The sequence below is a fragment of the Copidosoma floridanum genome, unplaced genomic scaffold, assembly GCF_036245765.1.
Source record: "Copidosoma floridanum isolate Cflo_tuat_1 unplaced genomic scaffold, Cflo_Japanese_pri ptg000007l, whole genome shotgun sequence".
NCBI lineage: Eukaryota > Metazoa > Arthropoda > Insecta > Hymenoptera > Encyrtidae > Copidosoma > Copidosoma floridanum.
The window spans coordinates 6067603-6095316 of record NW_028321884.1 but is presented as its reverse complement, the minus strand read 5'-3'; the positions used below and the strand labels follow the sequence as shown (position 1 = coordinate 6095316).

Below are 27714 nucleotides of genomic sequence, written 5' to 3'. Positions count from 1 at the left end.
GGCTGTATCGGTATATCGTAGCGGTGCGACACACAGACCTATACATCTACCCTCACACACAGCCGTCACCTGAGCGCGCCTCTCCTGGCCGCTTTGCAAGGGGGAGGGGGGTATGGAAGCTCAACCGAACCAAACGAGTCCAGGGGGGTAGCGAGCGAGCTGGGCTGGCACTCGGCGCGCAGACGACGAGCGCCCGACCTCGCGGACTCATCTCGGAGCCTCTCTATAGGGCCCGCGTCTCGGTGTAGCACCAACCGCCGTATCTTTCTTTTTTTCTTTTTTTTTCTTTTTTTTTTTTTCCACCCCTCGTTCTCTATACGGGACCAGAAAAATCGGCACCCCGTGTCTTCGATCTTTATTCTTGTCGTCCCCTGCAAGTGCAATTTTGTCAATCGTGGTGGCTTCTCGACACGGAATACTCCCAAGTCTTTGGCGATACACCCGCTCCGTAAGTAAATATATATCTTTGCATGAAAAGCGTCGATCCGCCATACCGATCTTTTTTTTCTCCCCAACTAACTTTTGTGCAGAGCTGAAGGGACGAAAAACCGCATCACGCGTGGCCGACCGATATACGAGAGAGCCGATACATACCGCGCATGGTTGGCCACGCGCTCGCCGAGCGTCAGCGATCGATCGATTTTTTAGTGCGCCTCTCCTTGGATTGTCCCCCACCGGCGTAGCAATGATCGTTATGCGGAGCCTCGTGGTGAGCCTACTGGTCATAACGGCGTGGCTGAGCTCGGCTGCGGATGCCGGTAGCTGCGCCGAGTCCAAGCTCTGCTGTCCCGGCCGCGACTCGGCCTGCGTCGTTCAGAAGACCTCGCCGAACGCCATCGTCCAGAGCCTCGGCGACAAGCCCTGCTACTGCGACCACGCGTGCCTCAAACTCGGCGACTGCTGCTCGGACTTCAAGGAGGCCTGCGGCGGTGAGTGTTTATATTTATACATATGGTTTCGCTTCATCGGAGGTAAACCTCAGGCCTGCGAGTTGACACGGTTGCAACGCAGGTACGTAACGTACCGATCAAGCGTTGAAAATCTTCTTCCCCGCCGACGATCCATCCATGCGTAATATAGGAAAAAAGGTACTCTTGACTTGCTCTCGCTCCACAGCCCAGTTATTACCGATCATTACACCTGTCGGTCCTTTTTTTTAATCCCCCTCCTCTCGCATATGATTACAGACCGCTATTCATTAAGTGCAGGAGTCACGGGTCGGTCTATCGGAGGCGCAAAATGTGCACTCAGGCGCAATATAATTAAGCGCGTGAGAACCTCCTTCCCGCTTTTTTTTCTGCAGCGCGCTGCTTCGCAAAGTATATAGAGAAGGTCGTTAACTTTGCTGGCTTATAAAAGAAACGTTTTTTCTTTTTTTTTTAATAGGGGTTACGGTGTACCGTATCGAGTTGGCGATTTTTTGCGCTCGTGGCTTCCGATTTTCATCTCTTCATTTTTAGATGGATACGTGTTGTGTACGGCGAGTCGGTGGGAAATATGGAAAACTCTCGTCCCACAAAGCAGGCGATGAAAAAGGGTCCGAAAACCCGGTGGTCCCTCTGTCGCGGTCCCTCTGTTGTTGCTGGTCGCGTCATGCGGTGCAATCAGCACCGGAATCCATTACTCATTGTCCGGCGGTGGAAATGAAAAAAATCCCTCGAAAAATCCAGCCCCGGCGCTTAAAGTCTCCCGAAAGAGAAACCGTGCGTATTTATACGTGTATGAGGTGGAAAATGCTCTTCGTGGTGTACGAGCGGAGGTGAAAAACGGGAGCTCTGAATAAACTCGGCGCGGACAATCGATAATCCGCCTCGGCGGAGATACCGTACGTTGTGGGTACGTGTAGTTGGGCATACGTGCGAGTGAAAAGACCATCGGTACGGGGGAATAATGAAAAAAAAAAAAAAAACAATAAAAAACAAAAGGATTGACCCGATGAACTCACCCTCGTATGTATACCTCATCCCATACACACTACTGTATGGGTATGCAATTGAAAGCCCACTCGTGCACTGGATATTTTTTTTCTCCAGCTCTCTTTCTTTTAATTTATATTTCATACTCTTTTTCCTTTCTTTATAATTTTCAAGTCTTCTCGAGTGAAGTAACCATTACGCGCAGACGGTCATTTTCTTTACTTTTTTGAAGTTAACTTGAAGGTTTATAACAAGCCGCCTCTGTTGCAATAGACGGCTCAAGTTGTTTTTTTTCTTTTTCAGTATTCACGGGTAAAAGCACTGTAATTAATTTTTACCGTCAAACTGTAGCGGTGAGGTCCTTACACGTTCCACCGATTACCGTAATTATATTAATAATTTTTCCCTTTTTTCAGAGTATTTAAAAAAAATAACTACAGTTAATTACTCAACGTGTATTCGCTTTAGTTCATAGTTTAAACTTCCACGCAATGTTGTGCTATCACACATGTATATATGCACAGTCGCTGCGTCAGGATTGTGCTCAGTCGGAAATTTTGCCTCTAGGGAGAACTACACGTATTCCGCTCGCGTAAGTAGTTTGTCTCGTGTCTTACAGTTTACGTATACGTGCCGTATATAACAGAGGCAAGAGAGAGAGAGAGATACTGTGCGTAAGCTTATTTTGTGCCTACGTACACACAAGCTGCAGCGAGCAACATTATTATCTCATACCAATGTAAATGGTAAGGGAAACTTCTTACCTTGTTATCGATGTAGTAAGCATAAAATTTACAGTGCCGCCTAATGTAACATAATCGATCGAGTTCGGTAAATTTGCTGTTTCGAAATATCAAGTAAGTATTTCCCCGAAGCAGATGCAAGAGATGATGAAGTATTGGGAAAAGTACAAGTGGGTATCAGCACTGGTTATACAAAGTTTGGAAATTTTCACTCCACGTGTACAGCATAGTAGCAATGATAATAATAATAATAATTACTCGTCAAGTAGTTGGTATAGAAGAGACGATGATCAGTTGAGGGACGTCAAGAGTTGGTTGGAAATTACCAAAGTTCCTCGCGCTAATCCTCGAATCTGCACTGGCTCGGGTGCAAAAGTAATCGGCCGTGATTTCGCGCAAAAGAGTTTGAAAACTATTCCGAGTCGCCTGAATCCGGGCACCCATCAATTAAGTGTGTACACCTTTTTGCCATTTTTTTTCCCCTTTTCTGTTGGCCTTTTCTTCGTCTCGCGCCATTACGGGGCTTAATGCAAACTTCGTGTCTCGCTTGAGGTGGAATTAAGATGGATTGATGGTGCCGGGGAAAAAAAAGGAGATTGTCGGATTGCATAAATCATCTTTCGTTGTGCCATTGAATATACATACGTGCACCCGATAGTCTCGAACAATAAAATTGCTGCTCTTCTCGATCCCACGAGTTGTATTTGCAAAAATATGAAACATTAAAATGAACTGAGGAATGAAAAATTTTAACAGTACTGATAAAGAAACAAAGCAGTAAAAATCAAGTCACTTGTTATGAAGAAAAAAAAAAAAAAAATATTTCACCCTAGTTGGATCATGCTCATCCCCGTTTTGTTTTCTCTTCGGCGTCATTTCCATTTATAATCGAGCACTTGTTCAGCCTCCGGTTCGAAAAAAACAAGCATATTCAAGCACATGATTAAACAAGTAAAGTATAAAAGTTCGGATGGAAAGAAATTGAAGGCACACGCGAAAAAAGCCCGGACCAAAAAAAGGGTGGGTCGGCCGAATCAAGAGCGGGAAAAAGACGTCCTATAAACGTGCACGGACAGTGTCACGTACGCAAGAAAGAGGCCTTGATTGGCTGGCGGCACGTGTTCCCTAATGAGCAGACACACCGCACGGTTGTGAAATATCACGTGGCGAAAAAAATAAAATATCGAGGCCATACGATTATTATGCACCATTGTTCTCTATCGTACAGCTCAGGGGGTTTCAAGTCGAATGTTTTTGTCGAACCGAGAGTGCACACGTGTAACTGATGGATAACGACTTTTCAGCTCCACGGATGATGGATGGAGCTTAAAAAGAACGCAGGGTGACTAATTTTCCCGCAGGTGTGAGAATAATCGTCGCGAAAATGGGGTTGTAATCACCGGTGGGAGAACTGGCGACGCGGACGAGCTCATTTGCTTGAACACATATTTTTTTTTTTTTTTTATTCCACCAGAGTCGGCTGATTAATGGTATCACCTGTTGTGCTTTTGTTTTCACCGCGGTAATAACACCTGATGATGATGATGATGATGATAAAGTGAAACGCGTTGGAGCGCTTTATTTGCGAAACGTGGGTATAAACGCGTGTAATCAAAATTTCCTGAAAAGACCAGAAAACTGGATTTAAATGATCAAACACGTTGGTATACAGGCTTGGACGATCAAACAAATTAAGCGGAAACAAAACTGTATCGCTTAGGTGCACTTCAACCCGCGCGAAACACATGGAAGCGAGATAAAGAGCGAGTGAGAGGGAACCAGTGCGGTTGCGTTGGACACGGGCACGCGCTCTTTTATTCCGTTGCTCCTGAAGTTCCACTGTGCAGAATAAGTACACAGAGGCGCACAGAGAATCTCTGTAAACGAAATAACAATAAAACGGGAGGGACCCGAGAACGGTCCACTTGTCGTGTTTCTACGTCTCCCCCCTATAGGTACGCGCTTTGGAGCCCGAGTGTCGTATGCGTGTTTGTATTCTCTTTCATCTATTTTTTTTTTTTTTACATTTTCACAGGTGCTTGAGGTCCACACGTTTTTCCCTTTTATTGAAAACAAATCTGTCGCAAAGGCAAACTTGGACCGAGATTCTTTCGCGATCCATTCCGTCATCATTGTACTCATACTCGCATGGCAGCAATGATGGACGCGCGAGAAAAAATGATCAAAGCTCTTATTACCAAGACAACAATAGCTTTTCCAAAGTGGGGTATAAATTTCACAGCGAGAACGCGGAGCTTAAGACATAAGCTGTCGTCTCCGCCTCGCGTTACGGAAGCGCGAGTATTACCTACGTCACTATGTGTGCGTATAATTTTCTACGCCGGAGGTTAAAGCTAACTATTATAAAATATGCATAGGCGATCGAACAGATACCACCGCATCAGGTTCCGTGTCGTCCCTATTAACCACTTGGGACATTTACAAATCGACAGATACCGAGAACTCGAAGATTAAAATATTTTTACAAATTTTTTCCTAATCACGATGGCTGCATGACAAAGCTTGAAAAAAAAAAAAAATTACTCTTTGTCAATACTATATAAATATTTGGTCTGGCACGAAAGTTTTGGGACAGAGTAACCCAGTTTGCAAATGACAAATGGCACAGGTTATGATACGGGCAGCCTCTATTCGACCGTGTATAGCGTCAGTCTCCGGCCCATTGTGGCACTGCAGGTTTATCCATATGAGACACGTATGAAGATGTCGCGAGATGAGAAAACTCGGAATATTCATTATACCCTTCTTCTTCTTCTTCTCCCTTTTCCCTATTCCTCGTAAAACTGCAGCCCGAGAGTCTGTCGCGTATAAAATGGCCAAGTGCGCGCTAGAGAGCAACGCGTGGGTGCCATGAATCAAAAAACTCGCAGTGCCTTCCGTGCGGGTAGTCACGCCACCCTCCGTACTTTTCTTCGTCTTTTATGTATTTTTGTGCAGGCGCGTGCGAATTTCCATCCCTGGCGGTGTGCATTATATGCGCGCGCGCGCACGTACGTTGTACGCGGTGCTCGTAAGGAAGCTCAGTTTTTTCTCCCCCAAATCCTCCTCGGATCTTTTGCTTCCTTTTTTTTACATCACGAGACTCCTCGCACTCCCTCCTCTCCCTTTTTGTTTCCCCCCGATGTTCTCGCCAAATGAGACGTAATTGGAAAATCGTACGATTAAATCGTAGGAGCGCAATTGGAAGAGAATCCTTACGTGTACGTATCCAAGATAAAGTTCATCTCTAGGCAGAGCAACTCCGGAGGGGAGTAAAAATTCATACCGAAACTTGTGATATGTAGCCATTGCGTGCCGGGCGTTGATGGAAAAACTTGGTGCCATTGGGCGCGAATCCCCATTTTTTTGTCTCCTCCTTTGCGCATACCCATCTCAATTTCGATCCTCTTGGTATATTATGTTATACGTATTTCCTCACTCTCCGTGTACACCATATCCTTCCTCTCTGCGTGTGAATCAAAGGTACGTAGGTGCACGTAGGGAGCACGCAGCTGTCGTAAATTTCGTATCCAGCAAAAGCTCCGAACACCCGATAGATCCGCGTGTTCCCCGGAGGGGGTCAGTTATACCTTTGCGCGCACTCGCTTGGAATTCCTCCCCGGATGCCTTGCTCCCAACTCCCACACGTCCGGGGACAATGCGGATTCTTCCGAAACTTTGTCACTGTACATACTTTTCGGGGGTATCGAATTTTCACGGCCTCCCTGGTATAATATACCTACTTGTGTTTCGAAGAACATCGCGATCCAAAAACTTTGGCCCGTCGTCAAATTTAATGGAAGAAAATCAATGTGCCATTGTTAAATTGGGTGACTCCATCACGTCGCCGAGAGAGACAAAAAAAAAAAAGTACAAATGCTGCGTCTGCCGTACACGCTTTTGTTTCCATCACCAAACTGATTTGAATAACATACTCCATAGGTACAGTTTTCAAGTGCTAAAGAGCAGCGATGGAGAGATCATCCTGGTACGTACAAAACGGGCGTCAGCCGTGGTTGTTCGTGAATATTCAGGTTTTTGCAAATTTCCCGCGATTAAAAAAGTTTATTCATTTATTCGAGGCAGTCGCGGCGGTGTTTATATATACATATACATATTGTTGTGGTATGTATAACACACCCTACCTCTTCCTGTTGTGCACGTATACATGTTTTCGTGCTCTATACGGACGAGTGAGTCTCGAGATCGAGAGGAGGCGAGAGGCGTTGTTCCCGCCACCTTCTTCTTCCCTCTTTTGTGCTGCCTTTATTAAAATAGCTTTCAAACAATGTTCCTCGTGCACCGCGAGCTACAGAGCACCCACATTTTTCCCCCCTTCGCTCTTTTTACCTCAAAATCCCGCTCTACATCTTTTTCCTTGCATCCACCGTACTATATACTTGTATTATTGTTTTTACATTATACATCACCATTGTGGTTTTTTTTTTTTTTTTTTTTTTTTTTTTACAAAAGTGTTAAACGATATAGCCATCCGTAGGTGTAAAAATCAAATGTACGCGTGCAAGTTGATAAACTATTGATTTCTTTCTTTTTATTCAAAACGAATGAGATAATTATTATTTGGCCAAACGTGTCCCTTGGTATTATTATTTTACTGGGACTCCCTGCAGTTACGAGCCAAACAACCGACACGCATAAACGCACGCATGGCCAAGCCATTCAAAGTGTCAGCTTCGCACACGGTTGTTAATTCACCGTCCACTACGTCCGTCACGTATTGTTATTTATCGGCTACACGCTGAGTTACACGCGCACGAGTAAATCAGCCCTGTATCGACGTACCAATAGAACATGTTACGTGGTATTATTTGGTGCCCATGTCTGTTTCTCGTATGTCCTCAATGGCTTGATGGTTAATTCACGTTTGTATATAATTGTAACGCAAATTAAAAATGGCATTCGTCACGGCTAACGAGTCCCTCTTTTTCCCCGGCGTGGTACCTAAAAACTCCCGCGTAAGTCGTGAAAAAAAAAAAAAAAAAAAAAAATCATCACCAAAGAGGAAATAAATCACGAGTAAGCCAACGCGCGTGAATAACCCTCCGTATTGTAAGCCGGGCGGGTCGTTATACCCTCGCGCGTCGAAAACCAGCAAATGCACATAATACACCATAATCCAGCGGCTGCAGCGATGGTGTGTTCCTGCAGTTTCTCTCTCGCGTCTCGCCGCGGACACGCACGACGCTATACCAGCTCAAGAGGGAAGGGGGTTGCCTGTGAAATCCTGCATTAAGCTAATGAGGGACGTGGCACTTTTACATCTTTTTATCTCGATCCGAGCCTCCTGCGGTATGTATATACATCTGAGCAAAAAAGAGCGGGGGATTATGCCTCTGCTGCGTCTTGGTCGCTGAATTGCAAATTGGCCTCGGTCGTTGTCACCTCGGCGCGCACCATCCCTGTTGATCCTCATTTCGAGCAAGATGTACCAAACGTGTGAAACAAGTAGGTGTATTTGGCAAAGGGGACGGAAATCTTTAAAACTCATCCCCGAGGGAATGCGGAGCTGGCAAAAACTTTTCAATTTCACCTATACCGCGCAAAGGAATGGTACGAGGAAAACGACAGATACTGGGTGGGGCGAGGGGAGCCAAGAACCCCCGTCGCTGGACACGGTACACCGTGTATATAAGTATTTTTTTCATCCGGCGTAGAAGGGACGCAACAGCTATACGGAGGAGAGTCGAGCCGATGACGGGTCCGAGATAGGCGTAGGAGGACCGGCTGATATTTCGGCCGAAACCGGCGATTAGCATAACCGGCTCTCTTTGGATCCCCCCCCCTTTTTTTTTTATTGCAAATCCATGCAGGGACCAACGACTCGTAGTACGCGCTCGGTTGGGGGGCGTCGCGGGTAAAAATTTAACTTGCTAACGAGTCGCCGACCGCCTGACATCCACCCCGCTTGGGAGGAACTTTCAATCTCGTCTCTCGCGCGTGGATCGAAAAATGGAAAATTAACCGGTGGAATTCGCTCCCCGCCGTTCTCCGGAATGTCCAGTCGGTCGGATGCGACTGCAGCCCTGGAATCGACGATTACGGGTATATATAGCGATGCAGTTCGGCTCCCCCCTTCATCGTTTTTCTTTCTTTTTTTCGCCCTCGAGTTTGTTGGCCCCTTGTTTCTTTCTTTCCTTCTTTTGTGCTTTATCGATGCTGCGGGAATGTGTTTTGTGTTGTTTTTTCATTGATATTGGGACATGGCTGGTCATTGTTTTTTTTTTTGCAGAAGTATTCTTTACGTGGGAGATGAAAAGTCCATTGTTTACACGATGTTTGGATACACTGCAAAAAAAATATCAAAAAAACAGAATAATTGAATGCAAACAATCTCTTGAAACAACATTATGTATGTATATATATTTTTTCACTTTGATAGAACAATCATTTCGGACATATTTTCTCAATTTTAAGCAATTGGTTTGTTTAGCGTACTTAAAGTGCCTTAATCTCGACATCATTTAATTTGTGATCGAAGCTCAACAGTAATATATTAACAAAAAACAACTTGTACAATCGATCTTGTTATTTTTATTGTATTTATTTATTACTTTTGTAAGAGAGATCGACGTTGCGAGATGCCGATCGAGGGCCGATCTTCGACGCTGCTCGATAGAAATCACCAAAGCATTTTGTGTTCAAAAAACCCGACGTTATTTCTATCTCGACTCGTGAATATTAATCTGAAATCGTTTGTTTTGCACACCTCGCCAGTCATGCGTGAAACAAATTTTGGGTTCACTGTGCGAATCAGTGGCTGGGGTTTAAAATGTTTCAAAAACAGGCAACAGTACCAGAAAGGGAAAACAAGCTTTTTCTCCTCTACTACTATCAGCAGTGGCAGGTGTGATTAATTGGTTTCGCGAAGCTCGCCGAGCGTTTAAGTTCTTCCATTCGCGATTACCTCCGTACTATATTACATTCCCCACTTTGGGGTAGTCACAAAGCCACCCCGGTTGTTGTACTCTCTGAAGGTAAAGTTTCTTCCGTCTTATAATACTTTGCCTTACTTTTTTCATTATTCCCTTTTTGCGACTCTTCGAAGCTCCTCTTATGAATAATTACGAAACATTCTAATTGGGAAAGTTGGTCTGGAGTGGCCCGATGGAGGTACACGCGAGCCGGGAAATTTTTCAGTGTTCTCGTTTACTTTTTCCTTTTTTTTTCTTTCCTTGTACACAGCCAACGCAAGTATAGGTATTATCATCTCCAACCGATACATCCGATTGTTTGCTCTCTTTCGACTATTTATAATTACCTTTGCGAGACAATGGTCCCGTGGACATTTTTTACCATTTTTGCCATTTTCACCACACCTCGAGCTCCGTAATCAGTGGAATAGCTCCTCTGTCTTTTTTTTCTTCCAGTTGAAAAAAAAAAAAAAAAAAAAAAAAGGCGAGGAGAAAGAAAAGCGTCCGATCGAATTGTACCACGGCTCGTCGGTCGGAGCGTTGTGCCAACGCCGTTGCGACTCAATAGAGTGGCTCATGCCGCTGATGGGCCCTTCATATTCGTGACGCGCCTGTCCGAGGTAATTATTGCCGCGTTGCCGATTCGCTGCATTAAAATTCTCCGCTGCTGCTGATGGACACTCGCATAGATTAGATACCAAGTTCATGCTCGATGGGCCGTTCTGACCGAGTATTAGGGATGGATTCATTTAACAGGTCAATATTACAAAGTGGAAATTTTTTTTTTTAGTAAAAAGTTGGAGGCACGTTGTGATTGTTTTTTTGGCCTTTATGTGTTATGCTCTCATTTCCTTTGTATTGCGTTCAAGAACACTCGTACATACACTTTTACTCAGGAAATCTTGTCGACAAGCAGAATAAACTTTAACGACACCATCAAAAACACGTGTTATCTTTCTTACTGTTTTATTAAGCATGTCTACCGACACGTAGTTTTTTTTTTTTACAATACTTATACGAAATAACAGTAAAAAAATAATTGTAGTTTATATGTTAACGAATGAGAAAAAAAAAAAAAAAACACATTTAGTAGAGCATAATTCGAAGTACAAATATAATAAACGTAGATCGGAGCCAACCTTTCCCCCCCCCCCTTGGTTAATTGCTCGAATCACCATCGTAAAGCAGAATATAAATGTACTCACGCGTACACATAGCGAATTTATTTCGAGAAGATAATTGCCGGACTCGTTGATTCTTATCCCAGCGCTCCCCCAAAAGTTATTTGTACACCTATTATACTGTACGAGTTTATTGCCTATACTTGTAGCTCCATGTATATACAGCAATCTGCCCTGCAGTGAGCGATTCAAGTGCCTTTTTCATTTTGCGCGCTTGAGCCACCCGCTGTCTAAGAATGTAGTCCGGTTGTACAAGCTAATGCCAAAAGATGTTATAAATTAGGACAGCTCCCCGAAGTAGTAAGATTTCTTTTTATCAACTTTTCAAGCTATTGTATATAATATATTATGTCCCCTTTGAAGAATAATTATATGATGCCAATACACGGTGAGTGGAAGGCGAATTTTTTAATTTTTAAAATAGCCCATTGAAACGTCAATGTTATTATTTATCCCTACAACTAGGAGTGAAGCTAAGGACACCCATTATAGAGGGCGATTGAAAATGGAGCTAATGTAAACTTGTATATACATGTATATTCCGTGGAGTGCCATTTGTCTGCTGTATTATTATGTAATCCTCAATGTAACTTGCGCTTGAATGCCATGTGTACTCTCGGCATAAAAAAAGGTGCTTTTATGTATACGCGTATATTAATCAAAGATTCTCTTCCTCCTCCTCCTTTGATATTTATTCCACCTTCATCGATGGAATCTTGTCTTTCTTGGGTATAGGATAGCATGCGTTCGTCCATATGGTATAGGTACGCGTGAATCAGAGAAGTGGAATTTGTCTGGAAGCTTAAGCCATTTTTTTCTCTCCCCTACTACTCCCATCGATTGGCGATTAGCTTTTTGAAAAATCGTTCGGGCATGCACGTGTTCCGTGGCCAGTGGAATCTTTGATCTTTTATAACTTGGTATCGTTATTCGGATGTTAAAAGTGTACCCAGCGGTACGAGAAAAAAAAAAAAAAAAAAAAAAAAACGCTTTCAAATTCGATTAGAGAGAAAAAAAGGCATATGCGTCCTTGGCTTTTTGTCGCTTCTTCACAATCGTTGGGATTTACCTATTTATTTTTAAATTTAATAATTTAATATTGGATTTTTGCCACTTTCATCATGAAATCTCAAAATCTAGATGAAAAAAAAAAAAAAAAGGAAAATGTATCCTTTGAAAGGCAAAATATTGAAAAAGGATGAACTATCGATCGGACATCATTCGAGATGTAAAATTAGTCACAACGACGATAACGCGATTCGAAAGGCTGGCTTGAAGGTGGAGAGAGAGAGAGAGTCGGGGCTCGAAAGTGACAGATTGCAAAAAAAAAAAAAAAACTCCCAGCCAGGGAAAGCTTTTTCACAAGACCTCGTGCATTTCACCGCGATCTCTTATACCGCCCCCGCGTTTTATCAACGTCGACGCGGAGCCTCGACTACTAGCCCGAGGAGGGAAAAAAGAGAGAGAGATTACTCCAAGCGCGCAATGGAGAGAGAAAAAAAAGCCGAGGTGGATCGAGAGGCGGAGAGCTAATTGGTCTGGTTAATTACGAGAGCAGCGCCAGGAGCGAAAGGGTCTAATTGACGACGCGGAGGACTAACCTAATCAAAAATCGCCGCCAAGTTTCTTTCCGGCTTCCCGTAATTTTTTTTTCTTTTCTTTCTTTTCTCGCTCTCGGAAGCCTCGCCCGCATATTGGGTGAGGATCCTTTTTTTTTCTTGTGTTTCCCGGTCACCGATGAACAAGGGGCGTTTCGGATAGCCATTTGACGTTTGATATTCATTTAAGCTCCCTTTGCCTGCCCAAAGGGCCTATTTAGTGCCAAAAATCTCTTCCTCGTTAAACTCGATATTTCATCCTCGCTCTTTTTGCAGGAAAAAAAGAGAAGGTGGATTTTTCTCAAAAAACCTTTTCGTGACATTTAGCTGTCCCGCCTCGCGTTGGCGCGTGGAAAAAACGGCCACAAAAAGAGCGGAAAATTAAAAAAGTGGGTGTTTTTTTTTTTTTTTGTACATCCGCGCGAGCGAAAAAACGCATCCGTCGACCCCCTTAGCCTGGAAAGGATCCGGATCCCTCCTCCCCCCTTCCCTGTACACACACTCCACAGACGACGACTGTTCCCGCGAGCGCGCATCATCGGTACAAGTGGCGGGCAACTTTTTGCCTCGTCGACACCGCGGCAATTATATACGCCGTACCGGCTAGCGCAAAGTTCGATGACACGCAGCTGGCAGGGGCGACGACTGCACGGTAAAGCGGAATAAAAGTTTCTCGGCCCCACGACTTGTTTGCGCCAATTTAAAAGCGCGCTCGCATCCAAAGCGCAAAGTTTTTACAGGAGTCGAGCCTTTCATCAGGCGTGCATTGACAAAGTCTCTCTCTCTCTCTTCTTTAATAATCCATCTCGTCATTTTTCCATACGAGTGGGATCCTATTTGAAATAAACGCGGGAAGCCTGATGGTTTTGTTGGCGAAGAGAATATCTACAATCTGAGAGGTTTTCATCGAGTCACTGCAACACCGCACAAAATTCTGAAAATGTCGACAAAGGATAAAAAATGTCCATTGGTTTTTAGTTGTCCTACCGTTGTTTGAATAATATGCGACAAAACATTAGTATTATCGAAAATCACCGTGAAGTACAGCTCAGTGTCGCCCTCGCTGCAACAAAATAAAAAAATAAAATAAAAAATCGAAACAAAAGCTCACCCCATTGAAACTAACGTCAAAGGGGACCCGAAAAGAAAACAGAGTAGCTCTTCTCTTCCTGCATCAACAGCATCCTACGCTACAGGGAGGGAAGGAGGGAGGAAAAAAAAAAAGAAGGACCCAACGCGACGCGATAACGATAAAACAACAAAGCCCGAGTCGCTCGCCCCGTCGCCAATATTCTTACCTTTTCCGTATACACACGCGCGCGCGAGAGATACAAAAAAACCGAGAGAGCGGCACTCCGAATGGCAAACTCCAGAGTCGTTCGCTCCTCTCTCCTCGAGAGATGAAGGGACAAGCACAGCGACACGTACACGCGTCTCCCGGGACTCTCCCGGCGTTTGTTTGACGTTAACGTACCCAGTCTAGTTTTCATACCTCGCTGGGGGACGATGATGGCGACAGCCTTGCACAGATGGAGGAAGCGGGGAGAAATGGCCCCATTTATAGGAGTAAATGGAGGTGTACGGAGCTTAGCGCAATTGCGAGCTACCGGTGAGGGATGGGGTGAGGGATTCACCGGCGTAAATTATATATATACGACCAAGGTGGGCGTTGGTGCGGGGACAGCAGTTTGCACTGTGATGATTGGCAACTATTTGGTGGAGTTGTCAAAAAAAAAAAAAAAAAAATAATAATAATAACAATAATTACAATCATGAAATATTATATTGTTTGTATATAAGGTGCAGAGGTCACCATGATAACCTCCCATAAAACGAGATTTTTTTTTTTTTATAAATACTGGGAGGGGGAATGGCGCAATTGCATATTATACTCGGTGAAACGTAATCACGCTGTAATTGCTGTTTTTAAAAGGGCTGTTAATGCCTTTTCGTGCTGGTGCCGCTGTGACCTGGTTGAAAAGTAACAACTATATACGTATATACATGTTTATGCCAGCGCCATTAGAGGTGAATGTTTACTCATTCAAATACAAATAACGAGGCTGAAAAGTGTCGAGGCTTCATCTAATGATTATTGCGTGGCTGAGCTCGAAATGCTTTAATTATCTTGCAAAGTGCATCAGCAGCCGGTAGTTTGCACAGTGAGGTGCAAAGAAATAATTAGGTATGTGATGATGGAGTTTGAATTTCGCATGATTTCGAGTGGTTAAAAAAAAAATAATAAAAAATTTGTGCTACTTCATTCGCTTGCAGTTTTTTTTATTATGAATCGTAACGTATATTTAATTCATCGTGCCAGACGTGCTCCTTTGAAAACACAAGTGTGTCAGCGCAGCCAAATTTTTAATTTGTCAAATTACGGGTTTCAATTAATTTTGTTAAAAGGTTTCGGGAAAACCATATCGAGGATACACAAGCAGGAGAATGAGTATATCCTAACGCACCGCAAGGCGAGAGAAGAAAAAAAAAGCGCAGATTTTTCCCTCGGTTCTTGGAAGTCCTCGGGATCCCCGATGTGCAAAAGGTAACCAGATGCCCCGGCCCGAAACGGGGGACCAACTCGTTCCTTTTGAGGGAGAAAAAAAACGGCTACTTCTCGAGAGGGACTCTTTCACTCGGTGTCCGTCCCTAAAAAAAAAAAAAAAAAGAAAAAAAAAAAAAAAAAAAAAAAAAAAAAAAAAGGCCACTCTGTATCTCCCAATAAATCATGCTGTGGCCCTACAGGTCGTGCATGAGCTCACTCACCGAGCGGACCTCCTCCGTTGACGGGTCGCTGATACCTGGGAGGAGCAAAAGAGGCGCGAGATGCGACTCGACACTCTTTTTAGGGCTTCCCCTCGCACTGTTTGCTCTCTGGGTTATTTTGGGCTTCGGATCTCTCCTATATAGTGGTGATTTATCGTCCACTGAGTGGTGCGATAAATTGAAATTCATCCATTGGAGGAACGCTACATCACCATTTAGCAGCCGTGTCGTTTTTAATTCACGCGTCAAGTTCATCGAGGAGGAATTTCTCCGACTCGGTAATTTTTTACCTTGATAACGATACCGTTTTGTCGACTTTTCAAAGAACCCGTGAAATGTCCCCCGAGCTAAATTAAGATTCAAGGGATCTTTAAAAAAAAACATCGAATCGACTTCCCTTGCTCATTACGAGTACCACCCTCACTCTATACATCCGTATACCGGGATATCTACGGAATTTTTTTTCTACAAAAACTTTTCTCCCAGTTACAGTGTGGCAGGTGCGCAGCTCTATTATGCTATCTCGGGTTTCTTTTTTTCTTTCTTCTTCTTGTCAACTGTCGACCTGCAACTCCCCCGCGAGTTAGAGATTAAACCTCCCGAAATGCGCATTTGCGTACGCGCAGGGGACATATGTACAGTGTAATTAAACATTTCATCAGAGGATTCGAGCTCTCGAGGTTCCTTTTTTTTTTCTTTTTAGTTGGCCGACATCACAGTCGTATCTTTGTAAAAACTAAATTTGAGTTGTTTTTTTACCGTTTACACTCGAGGGTGTCTGTAATAAAATAGGCAAATCAAGGAGGGCAGGAAATTTAATTGGAAGAGGTAAATCCTAAACCTTTTCGGCTGCCTTTGAAGAAGTCGAGGGTCTCGTTTGCGCAGCTTACAAACGTGAACTCTCAGAGTAGTATTATACATAGGGTAAACGAAACAGAAAAAAAAAAAAAAAAAGGGTGTACCAAACTGTAACAATAGACTCAGGGGGTGTGCACGCGTGACAAACAGGGAGAAAAGTAACGAGGAAGAAGAGAGTCGACTATCGCTTCGGGTCACTGTTGTTCTTGTTGTTCCTCTTGGAGGCCGGTTGGCTGGTGGCGGACACGTCGCTGCTAGAGGACCATCGGGCGTGATAGCGCTCGCAGAGCATCTTGAGGGCCTTCTCGACCTCGGCCAGCTCGACCCTCTGCTTTCCCGCGGCCTCGGCCAGTTGGCTCGCGTCCGACAGCGTCTTGTCGATTATCTCCTCGAGGATCCACATGAGGGCCGCCTGGGCTCGCGCCGACAGCACGTACCGACGGTCGCCTGGTGGAAACGACACGTTTTTTTTTTTTTTTTTTTTGCATCCGCTCGAGAATGGCTGAGTTTGTTTTTTCGTGCTTTTTACAAATGCGAGCGTTGATGAAAAAAATGAGATTTTTTTTCTTTTTTCGTGGGAAATCCAGAGGAAATGTTATTTTTCGCCATCAAAAGCTCGAAACGCCAATTACACGAGTTTTCGCGCGAAAATGTGCTTCCGGCTCCAAACTCCGCGTGGAGTAAAAGTTTACATCGAGTTTGCGTACATAATTACGAGATTTTTTTTTTTTTTTTTTTTTGTTTTGCAGCCCGTAACGCGATACTCTGGTAAAAAAATGTGCGGCAAAGTGGCTTTATGAGTTCAAAGCAAAAATCCTCAAAGTCTCGGCGGATCTACAAGATTACGAAACTTTTTCCCGGGGCGAAACTTCGATCTCTGGATGAAACGTGTATACGGTCCCTTTGAATTGACAAACAGCGCGTTGAGACCGCTGATTTAGCGGAGCCAAAAGAACCGAGTGTCGCTTTTCGAGCCGCCCTTAATTTACGCCGAGGAGTTTAAAAAAAAGCTGACTTTGACGTCCAAGGGAGAGAGAAAAAAGGCACCCAACGATTGCTCCTTCCTTCCTTCCTTCGTACCTACTTTTGGTGCGGCTGTTTTTTTGCGCCAGCGACGTCGGTGGCTGCTTATTCGATCCGTTGCTCGGTGCCATTGTCTCTCCGCTCTCCTTCCTTTTTTTCCTCTCCGGGGATTGCTTTGGCGATTTACCGGGCGACGCACGAGGCTTTGTCCGCGTTTAAATATTACGTCGATGTCGGGAGCCTTTCATTTTTCGCCCCTTCTCGGTACTTGGACTTTTTTGTATACGAAAAATGACTTGCAGGTTAAATTGGATTTTCACCGCTGCGGGATTTTCTTTGTTTTTCTTTTTTACAGGTTATAAATATCATACTCTTTCGACTCCCTTCACATGGCGTCAAAAACGACAGGTATTTGCGCAAAAATCACGTGAGATTGATCGATATTCAAAATATACCTTGTTTTATCGCACATACGCATAGGTCACAATTTTCGGGTGAACATTTCCCTCGTGTGAGCCACCGAATCCGGGGTGCTCGCGACAAATTTCACATCTCGAATGAAAAATTAACAAGTCGCAGAATCAAACCGGGTAATGTGTTACCGGCCCAAACTATACCAACTCGGCGGGTGTATGATCAAGCTACAGCGTAATTTGGTTTTTCCCCCGTGTACCTACCCTGTGCACTCTGCACTTTACCGTCACCCATAAACTTTTACTGCCCTCGTGCTCACCCAGCACCGTTGTATCATATTATACCCCTATACATAATACATGTACTTGGGTGTGTGGGTACACCTATAACGGCGCGTTAGTCGTACTTTATAAATAAATATATGTTATATGCGCTCTGTACTGCCATACACGCGTAATTTCGAGGTGAAAAGTCAACTTGTACGTATGCAACCAGTATTATTTTTTATTTATTTTATTTTACTTATTTTATTATATTCAGTCGAGCGTGGGTGTAGCAACGTTATCCACGAGAGTAGAGTGATATTGCGCCCGGGAAGAAAAGCCCGCAGAGCCTCGGCGAGATCCGGAACGTAATTCGCAAAGCCGTGGTAATGAAAAGCGAAGGAAGCAGGCGGTGAAATCTCCCACCCCCTCCTTCTCGTCGCTCCTTGTAGGCTTCTCTCCGTGGCTTTGAAACGGAGGTGAGAGAAGAGCAGCTGAGATTTTGCGCGAGGGGGAGGCGAAAGGATGTGCCGTGAAAAATTTGAATATCTTGGCATGACTGTTTGTGTTTTTGGAAGGGCGAGAGGGTTTTTGATCCGGAGTTGGGATGGTGCATGGAAGAATTAGTTGCGAGTGTCGTTTGAATTTTTTATTTTGTGTTTTCATGAATATAAATTTTAAATTTCGTTCGTCCAAATTGTTTGACGTGCCACAGCTCATGACATATTCGATGGTATACTTTACTTGGATTTTTGTTTTTTTACCGAGCCGTATTTTGTTTACGTGTGGCAATTTGGGAACTATTTACAATGTAAATACTGAAAAACTTTCTCGTAAAAAAAAAAAAAAAAGAAAAAAAAAAAAACAAGAAAGAAGTCTGGCGGTTCACACCATGTGTGAGCGAGGGTAGTCGTGAAAAATGGGTGAATGAAAGAGCAGAGAGAAAGCTGGTCCCTCCAGGAATTTAAAACAAGCGGCCAGGCAATATGAAAAACCCTTTTTTCGCGATGCTTTTCTCTTGAAAATTTCAAGAATTTCGTGTGCGCGAGCCCGGCAATTTCTATTACCGAAAAAACATTTTTTACTTCAACGAAAAAATATATGGATACCCGAACAAGTAACGCGAAACAACTGCATTCCTTCCTTTTTTTTTTTTCACTGCCTGATTCTCTGGTGCACGAAAAACAAAAAATATGAAGCAAACAGAAAAAAAAAAAAAAAACGCAATGTAAAAAAAATAAGAGTAAAAAATAAAAAATAAGCTTGCAAGCCAACGTTCTCTTATACAGTACCATATTTTGACCGAAGCTAGGCTGCCCTCCACGCGATATGGATAACAAGGAAATAATAGCGACGAAACAAACTTACGAGCGAAATAAAAAAAATTTCAATGTTCCACGTTGATTACTTTTCAGTGCTGGACTGCGTGGTGTCGAGCTGGGGCCCGTGGTCCGTCTGCGACAGCGAGTGCGGCCCCGGGGCCCAGACGAGGTCGAGGCTGGTCGAGCGGGAGCCGGAGAATGGCGGCAAACACTGTCCCCAGTTGATGCAGCACCGGGGCTGTCAGGGTGCCAAGTGCCACAGACGCAACCCCAAGTCGGCCCTCAAAGGTAAGATTGGCCATTTTTTTTTCGTTTCTTTCTAGTGCGTTATTCGTAGGCTCTCTTTGAAGAAAAATCACTCTCAGCATCGTACACACCTCCTCTCTCCGCGGATATATACGAAACGGAATGTATAATGATTTATAAAAAAAAACAATGGACCACAGATCGTTGTACAGCTCTACGATTAATATGTATCATTATTCTTTAGCCATAAATACATATACGCGACATCTCAAAGAGCCATTAAAAAAAGAGTTCATGACCGTATAGTAATATATACATCCGCGTATGAGATCACCATCTGCATCCTGTAAATGGCTCCTCCGGAAGGCCTAAGCAGATCGTACATTAGCCTCTAATGGTGTACGATCAAGGACACTTGCGTCCCATTCATGAATGACGAGTGTATGGGTATATGGGTGTGGGGACGAGTCAAGGGTTGGAGTAGTTAGTACCTATTTGTGCACGATCGATGACTCCGAGCGTCCAAGACGTGGAACGACACCAAATCGAGCGATTGACGTTTTAGCCCGGCTTGTGGATAAGCTCATGGATAACACTTCAAGGGCTTCAACCCTACCGGCTCTTACCGGGTCTCGCGCTCTTGCTGTGCTTCCCACTCTCTTGTCTGTGGCTGTACAATTAGCTATTCATTTTTTTTTTTTTTTTCGTTTTTCACGAATTGTCATCCTTCCGTACTTGCAGAAGTTGCTCTCCTCCTGCCGGCTGAGTTGAGCGGCGTGCGACACATCAACGACAGCAACGACATAAGGACGAATCTCCGCTACCAGTACAGAGACGATCCGGAACACGATGCCTCGAAAGAGTAAGTGTGCTATTATTTCAGCAGTTTTTCTCTTTATTGTCCTTCATCAAAAAACTTTAAACCCGTAAATAAATCAAAAATAACGTGGGTTGCTACTACGCCGATCCAACAAATCTCCCCCCCCCCTTTTTTTTTTCTCTCCACCCGCAGGGAAAAAAGCTCTTCTGCGATCGCGAGTGGAAAGAAGAACGAGGAATGAAAAAGAGTCACGCCGATACACGCCGGTCTTTATTTTATTCACTGGCGTGCGCCCCTTTGACTGATAACTCGGGGGTGCTCCTCCAATGACCCTCCCCTCGGCAGTAGGGCTGTTTTTGGCGAGTGGCCAGAGTATGTGGTACAACCCAAAAAACACGTTTCCCCCTCATGCGGACTTTTCGGGCGCACGAGCTTTCCTCCCACCCCTTCGATCCGAGGGCTCATTCGACTTTCTTTGGTTCCCTTGGCTCCCCTGAAATTCACTTGCATTGAAATTATTGCTCTATGCGTGCTGGTGTACATTATACGTATGGAGGGTGTACATGTGTGGGCGTACGAGTGCAGGCCGTGGAAGTTTGAAAAGGAATCGATTGCGACGCGGAACTTTTTCATTTTCCAGAGAGCCAGCTCGGAGTCGAAAGTTCCGATGGTCACTGCAGAGGTGAATGTGATGTTATTTGATTAAACAAGTCGGGGAACTTTGTCGGAAACAGGTGAATGGCCATCCGTCGTCCCGATAATTACCTACCCTCGTAATCACGAAAATTAACGATTGATTTCATTTTTTTCTCGTCGCAACGACCCCTCGTGCGGGGATCGCCGTTAAATTAACGCGCCTCAGAAATATACGTATACATAGCAATACCCACGCCATATACGTCTTTGCCGCAGACTCATTAAACTCGTAGCCGGGAGCCATACCGTCGCACCACCTCCCTATGGATATTATACTGAAATAATTAATTTTCACCAAATGAGCGCACGGGAGGGGGGGGGGGGCAAAGTGTGTCTCGGCTTTGCCAAGCGATTTTAACCGCGCTGACGACGTTTATATTGTATTACCAGCCCAAAGGATCGCGTTGTATGACGTACAACATGCATCAGGCGAAATTTCGTAAAATTAAGCCTCGCGCGAAACTTTGGCGGTCCAAACGACTCCGTGAGGACGTAGAATTTCAACGTAATTCCGATGGCGATGAATTATCAAGAAAAAGCATTGTTACAGCAGTACTCGAAGTGATGCCGAAGAGAACGATAAATAAAAGAAAAAAAAAAACCCCCAAAAGTCACTGATCAACGGTGCGAGCATTAACACGCTCTCGCGCAACAACGGGGGGGGGGGGCAGCCAAGTTTAAGCACCTAATAAATCGTGTCTATTAATCAAGTCCTCTGGTCCGTCCCAACTGTCGGAGGGAGTTGAGCGCGTTTACAGGAGCATCCCTCCCCAACTCGTCTTCACTTGCACTTGGATCCCTCCCTCGCCTCGAAACTTCCTGCTCCGTGCATATTCTAATCCCTCGCAGCCAACCGATTCCAAGACAGCGTAGCTATACTTCGCGGGTAATTGAATATTATTTATCAAGTGCCCCGAGAGTTTCGCCCTCCGTGGTTTTATCGATTGTATCCAAACTTTCTTCATTTGCTCTCTCCCTCGTGCCTGTCTTTGTGTGTACTGTATGGACGTGCACTTGTGATATCTACACCATGGTGTGCATTATTGTATGCATTAATTGCACTTACATTGTAAATATGATGATACAGTCCCGCGCGGTCGCCGTTTTGGCACGATTAATATCTCCGGCGCTCACCGAGGGTGGAAAAGCTTCCAACTTGCACGTGTGTGCATGTATATAGCTGCCTGTTGTTGTCTTTGGGGGCGTTTGTTTGGGGCTGTGGTCGATTTTCTATTTGCAAGCCCATCGAGGAAGCCTCGTTTGCCTTTGAGCTGAGCACGTTTTATGCTCTGAGGGGGTAAAAAAAGGAGGAACTGAAGGACTGGAAAATCTAGTGCCCGCGGTTGTCCTGTTTGGTTTACGCTCGATTGCTTTGAGAGAGGAAAAGAGTACCAAGACAACGCTGTCCATATGATGTTGGTCGCGTTGCATTTCTACTTTATTAAATTGAGTAATTTGTTAAAATTTTGCAAGTTATTGTTTTATTTGTGGACATAGTGTACCAACCAGCTTCACAATTAGATGCAGATTTTCTCGAGACTGATACATTTATGAAAGAGTATAGTGAAAAAAATACGCATGTGCTGGTCTTTTGCTCAAAAATCATAGTCGCAATCACGTGATGAAGTAATGATGATAAAAAAATATATATAAGATGAAGAGAATAAAATTATAAATTACGTTCGAAGTTACGGTTGTAGTCAAAGGATAAAATAAAATGAGCACAAATGACAATTCTAGAAGTGGGTATTTAGAAGATATAAGTTCAAATAAAATGAAATAATTGGTTTTGAAAAGCATCAGTGCCTGGTAAAATAATGATTAATTTTTTAGTACTGACAAATCGATGCTTAAATGTCCATTAAAATCATTGCCAAGTTCCACGACACGAGATACACGAGTGTGCATGTATTAACTTTTTTGGATCCCATACAGGTCTTATTTTATTTTAGGAACACAATTTAAGTCACCAAAGTCATTGACGTTTTTCCCTTGAGTTGGTTATTCGTAAAATTTTCCATGATAAAAAACAAAACAATTGAATTTCCAAAATTCAAATGAAAACCATTCGAGGTTCGGTAAAATATACGCCGATTCCCCGCCAGTATAAATCTCGCGGATTTCCCGTTCGCGTCGTGCTCCCTCTTCTTCCTCCTCTTTAATCAGACGCGCCGCGATAAGAGAGCACACTCGTGTATTCATCGAGAGTTTGGAAAAAAAAAGGAAAGAAAGTTACCTCCGCTCGTAGGCGCACATACATCCCGGTCGACAGGAAAAAGGGGCCGCGCTCGGATTTTTTATCGAGCCCGAATAGATTTTCCGGCCGGGATGTTCCGCAAGCTCGGCATTTAGCGGCACGAGGCGAGTCGATCTGTTACCCAAACATCGACGCCTTGCTCCCTCCGTCCCTTCGGCCTTTTTTTTTCTTCCCATCCCCCCTCGGTGACGTCGAAAATGAAAGCTTTTCTTTCCTTGAGCTTTCCCCTTCTGGCCAAAGAGATCCCACGAGATAAGCACGCGCTTCGATGTCTCACTTGGGGACTGCACAAGAGATTACGCGCGATGATTACATTCTTAGTTAAGGACGACGTTGGAGGTCACCTCTTACACGTAGACTCCGTAAAAAGGAGCGAGGAAGTACAGTTTATAACTCTACAGCTCTTTTTTTTTCTTCTTTATTAGTTTGTACAGTACATGATGCGCGGTCTCCCGATAATATTGATTTTACAAAAATGACGCAAGGAGAATCCGATACGTGGGTCAGAGTTTCGCCAAGTAATTTTTTTTTTCAAAGCAAATGAAGGGTATGGAGCATGGAAAAAAAGGCCACTTGGCATGTATATGTACAGGAGAGGGAAAAATTTTTATAAAAGAGAGCCTCGTGAATGTGGTTGGCCCGAGCATCGTTGGATTTTTTTTCCTCTGCCATTTGATGCACAACACGAGAAAATGTAACTTTAATTTAAAAAAAAAAAAAAAATAAAAAAAAATGAAAATGACGAATATTTGCTCGGTAAAAGAAAAAAAGAGTTGGCTGATTTCACAATTTGTGTTTGATCAAAAAAATGATGTGGAGAATATCATTGGATCAACTAGTGGTGTTTTTGTTAACGATATTATATCCCCCAAACTGCACGTCAGGGAGTTTGTCCGAGTCACGATGACCCATCGAGATTACACGAGAAAGCCTTGCAAGCTCGCAATAAGCCTCGTCAGTCCATGGAATTCCGGAGTAACTTCCGTACGTTGATTTGATACGGGACGACAGTAGCTGTGCCAGCATCGGCGTGGACGACGGACAGGATGTATGTATACATACGCAAGCCAACACGTAACTGATGTAGACCCACGTGCAAACATAATACGTGCCTCTGTACGTGCACGTACCGATATAGGTACCGCAGCACTCGGTGGTGGTTGCCCACTAGTCAGGGCACGGTTAAGAGGCACGATGGCATTCGGTTATACCCATACCGGCTCGCAGAGTTTACGACGTAACAGCTGTGCATTCGGGACGCGTGTTTGCTGTCGGGATGTATGGATTGTTGGTGTACACTGTCAATCCACATCTAATTTGACTACAACACGTGCTGTTTTTTTTTTTTTTTTTTTTTTAGATTCGGTACAGTGGTGTAGTATGTCCAAAAAACATTTTTTCCCCCAAAGATTTACGAAAGAAAGCTTTATTGCACTTGCAAGGGTGTTAAATCAGCGACAGGATGTTTAAAATCCTGCAGCTTTTCCGAGTCGATATCGTTTAAATTGTATCGTGTGCAGTTAAACACTGTAAACCCATATTTGTTCTTATTTAGTTCCAAAGCGATGCCAATCACGAGTCGTCTCGGGATCTGTTGAAAAATATTCAAGCGCTGCATTGATAAGCCTCAAAATCCCAAAGTGGAAGCCTTCGGGTATTTGCATACTGTGCAAGCTCCGTGCTTGCGCAGCAGCTTTCCTATTGGATGTACTCTGTGTGCATATGCGGGTACCCACGTGTACGAATGTACACGTGTATATAGGTAATAGGCGTGCGTGCGAGCACGCGATATATACATATAGTAGCTCCTGGTAAACGGCCCCAACGTGGGTCCAGTTGTTCCTTTCGGAATCCATTGGGAATCGATGGTCCCTTTCGTATATAAGCTGCACCGTTATACATGTACGCCATTTATATATCTTACGTACGACGCGCGGGAATACGCGCCCAAGTGGCTCTACGGGGCAGAGCGCCGAGAGATGAGGTACTAAACATCGTCGCGTTGGCTCTGATGCTCCCAAGGATGTTATTGCAAGGACATCTCGGGTGAGTCAGTTTTTGTCCCGTGTGCAGCTTAGATAGATACATAAATACTTACAGAGAGATGTATAGCGAAAAGAGAAAGACTCGAGGACACGCGTGCGAGCTCCGTGCGAGCTTTTTTTTTATCCTCTCACTCGTGGAGGTTAACCACTGTTGTAATATACTTTTTGTGGTTTCTCGTCTCTGATGATTCTCGAGCTTGCCTTTGCATTGATTTTTCTCACGCATATATATAACAGAAGTACTCGTGTCTGGAAAAGAGGAGGCGAGACGTCTGCAAGCTCCGGCTCACCAGTCCACGCGTGCAGTGCATACTTATTGTACATGGCACATAATAATAATATATGGTCCCTTGCCTATTTTACGTACAGCTTGCACATATTTATCTATACACGTGAAATGCACATGTACGTCTTCGGTTTTAACGTGCACGCGCCGATGCGTCACGTATACGTTACTCGCATACTTCACACGGGCGTGGAAAAATGCTACGGTAATATGTAACCCATCAGGTGTAATTGCCTTTTCTTCTCAACGTAGCCATCTCGAGCTACATATCAATTCCACGCGAGCTTTCCTGTTACGTTGAACCTAGTTGCAGGGGATCCACTTTGTGTCGAATAAAACTCGCAAAGCCTTCTTTTGAGAAGAAAAAAATGTATCGTCCATTGGGTAGATATTACACAATAAATCGCGTATAGAGCACCAACGCGGGGAGGATAAGAGAGGGATACTCACTCGCGAGAGAAACTTGTACATCCATGGGCACGAGGTGGAGAGTGTATACACAGATAAGGGAAGGGGCGACATCGTCGATAGCGTGATCCCTGACTCACAATGGGCATGTACTTGGTAAAAAGCAAATGGGGGTACGAAAATGTACTAGGGGATGAGGATACAAGTAGACGGGGCTGGAGAAAGGAGCCCGCGTTGTATCGAGAGAGGGTCAAGCGGTCGTTCGCTACATGTATACGAGGTAAGTACCCCCTCTGGAGGAGAAGAATCGCTCGCGAGGGCCACTACACGTGTCCTTATCTTTTTTTTTTTTATTTTCGTCCCGTGCGATAGAGAGTGAGTTTCCTGCAATCGACATCCTCCGGCTAGCGACGAGTTTTTCGAATCCACCCGCCTCTCTTTCGCTCTATCGCCCGCTAGCTACATGTATATGTATTGGCGTGGGTATACCTGGTGTATATACAAAGTTTTCGAGGGTGCAGGTCGGAGATAGCGTGCTCCTCATTTTTACTCCGTTAGGTACCCACTTCCTTCCTTCCATACTTCGGGCTCTTTACGAGACCTGCGAACGGTCCTTCGATCCACTTTGCCGATTAAAAACGTACTGCTTTACTCCCTCTTGGCCCATATATATCCATCTATCTATGAGTATAGGTATATACATATATGTGTACAGGAGTAACGTGTGAAGGCAGAGTTTCACTATACATGTATGTTCACTGTAAGTACTACCCAAGAGACCAAACACCGAGTATTTTTTTTTTTTTTAAGAATACAGCGAGTAGGATCGGTTGGACGATACCGATCAATTTCGCGGATGACGTCGAAGCACCGAAACTCGAGTGCATGTGACACATGTATACGCAGCGAAAGCTCGGATAAATTATTCACGATACCAGGCACTGGCCGCCTCGAAAGTTTCGCGGTGGATTTAGGACACTGGGCTCTCAGGACTTGAAAGTTCTTACAGTCGTTTTGACACTTCGCAGAGTACTTCTTGTAGGGTACATAACACGCGTCGTCTAGTAGAGAGAGGTTCTGCACGTACATAGCGTGTAACTACATCTCCACTTGGTATACACTTTCGAGCGATCTGATGGATCTTCTGTTTCCCCCTGTTGCAGGTACTGCGTGACGTTTACGGTGACAAAAGCCACGAAAGCTTGCTACAAGGAGCCGAGACTCTCGGACCTCGTGGAGGGTAAGTGATTTCCCTCTTTTTTTGTTTTTGTTTTCAACCAACCAAAGCTCCGGCGCTTACTCGGCTCGCCGGGAGCTTTTCATCCCTCCGCTCGACCGCCCTTCCTTGATCCCGGTCAACTGGAAAATATCTCTTTTGTCCGATGCACCGTACGTTCGGTGTCGATGCATCAAGAAGTTATCGTCACTTTTGGTTCTTTTTCCATCAGCTAATTCGGGGGTGGCAGCCTTTAAATTTATCTTGATCGACGCGAGATTCTGGACAACGACTCGTAGCTAAATTGGGGGAAAATTGGCCGTGGTCTCGCCAGCGAGCCTTTATACACTAGCGTTTCCAGAGGCGGCCGGTGGAAATTGCGTATACGCTTAATTGGAATCGCGCAGCCGTGCCCCTAAACATCCAATTTGCCGCGTTGGCAATATTCGAGCTTATTGCCCGATTCCTTCCTCCGGTGAGATAAAAAAAAAAAATCGGTGGTGTGCTTGCAGGTGCCCGAGTTTGCGTGCGCTGCCAGCTGCAGGCGGTGCGCCGAGTGCTCGACTGGCGGTGCGAGGGCGACGGTGGGGCCGAGGCTATGATCACCAGGTGGAGCATGCTCAGCTCGCCCCACTGCCATGGCAAGTGGTTACGCACCAGGAAGACCGGCCCGGAGTGCGACGCCTCGCTCTGCCAGCCACGGCCACACTTTATCTTCGTCTGA

General features: G+C 44.5%; 2 protein-coding genes across 2 annotated transcripts; one reads left to right on the top strand and one right to left on the bottom strand.

Moving 5' to 3' along the window:
* The first annotated feature begins 295 nt into the window (after positions 1-295).
* LOC106642846 (somatomedin-B and thrombospondin type-1 domain-containing protein-like) lies at positions 296-27714 on the top strand. Its single transcript, XM_014357738.2, has 6 exons — positions 296-448; positions 531-929; positions 19110-19304; positions 20004-20124; positions 26938-27014; positions 27503-27714. The coding sequence occupies exons 2-6, from the start codon at positions 686-688 to the stop codon at positions 27712-27714; spliced, it is 849 nt and encodes a 282-aa protein (XP_014213224.2). The 5' UTR covers positions 296-448; positions 531-685.
* LOC149375352 (uncharacterized) lies at positions 16176-17148 on the bottom strand. The gene is made up of 2 exons (XM_089588814.1): positions 17079-17148; positions 16176-16441 (listed from the first exon to the last, which is right to left on the bottom strand). The coding sequence occupies exons 1-2, from the start codon at positions 17146-17148 to the stop codon at positions 16176-16178; spliced, it is 336 nt and encodes a 111-aa protein (XP_089444940.1).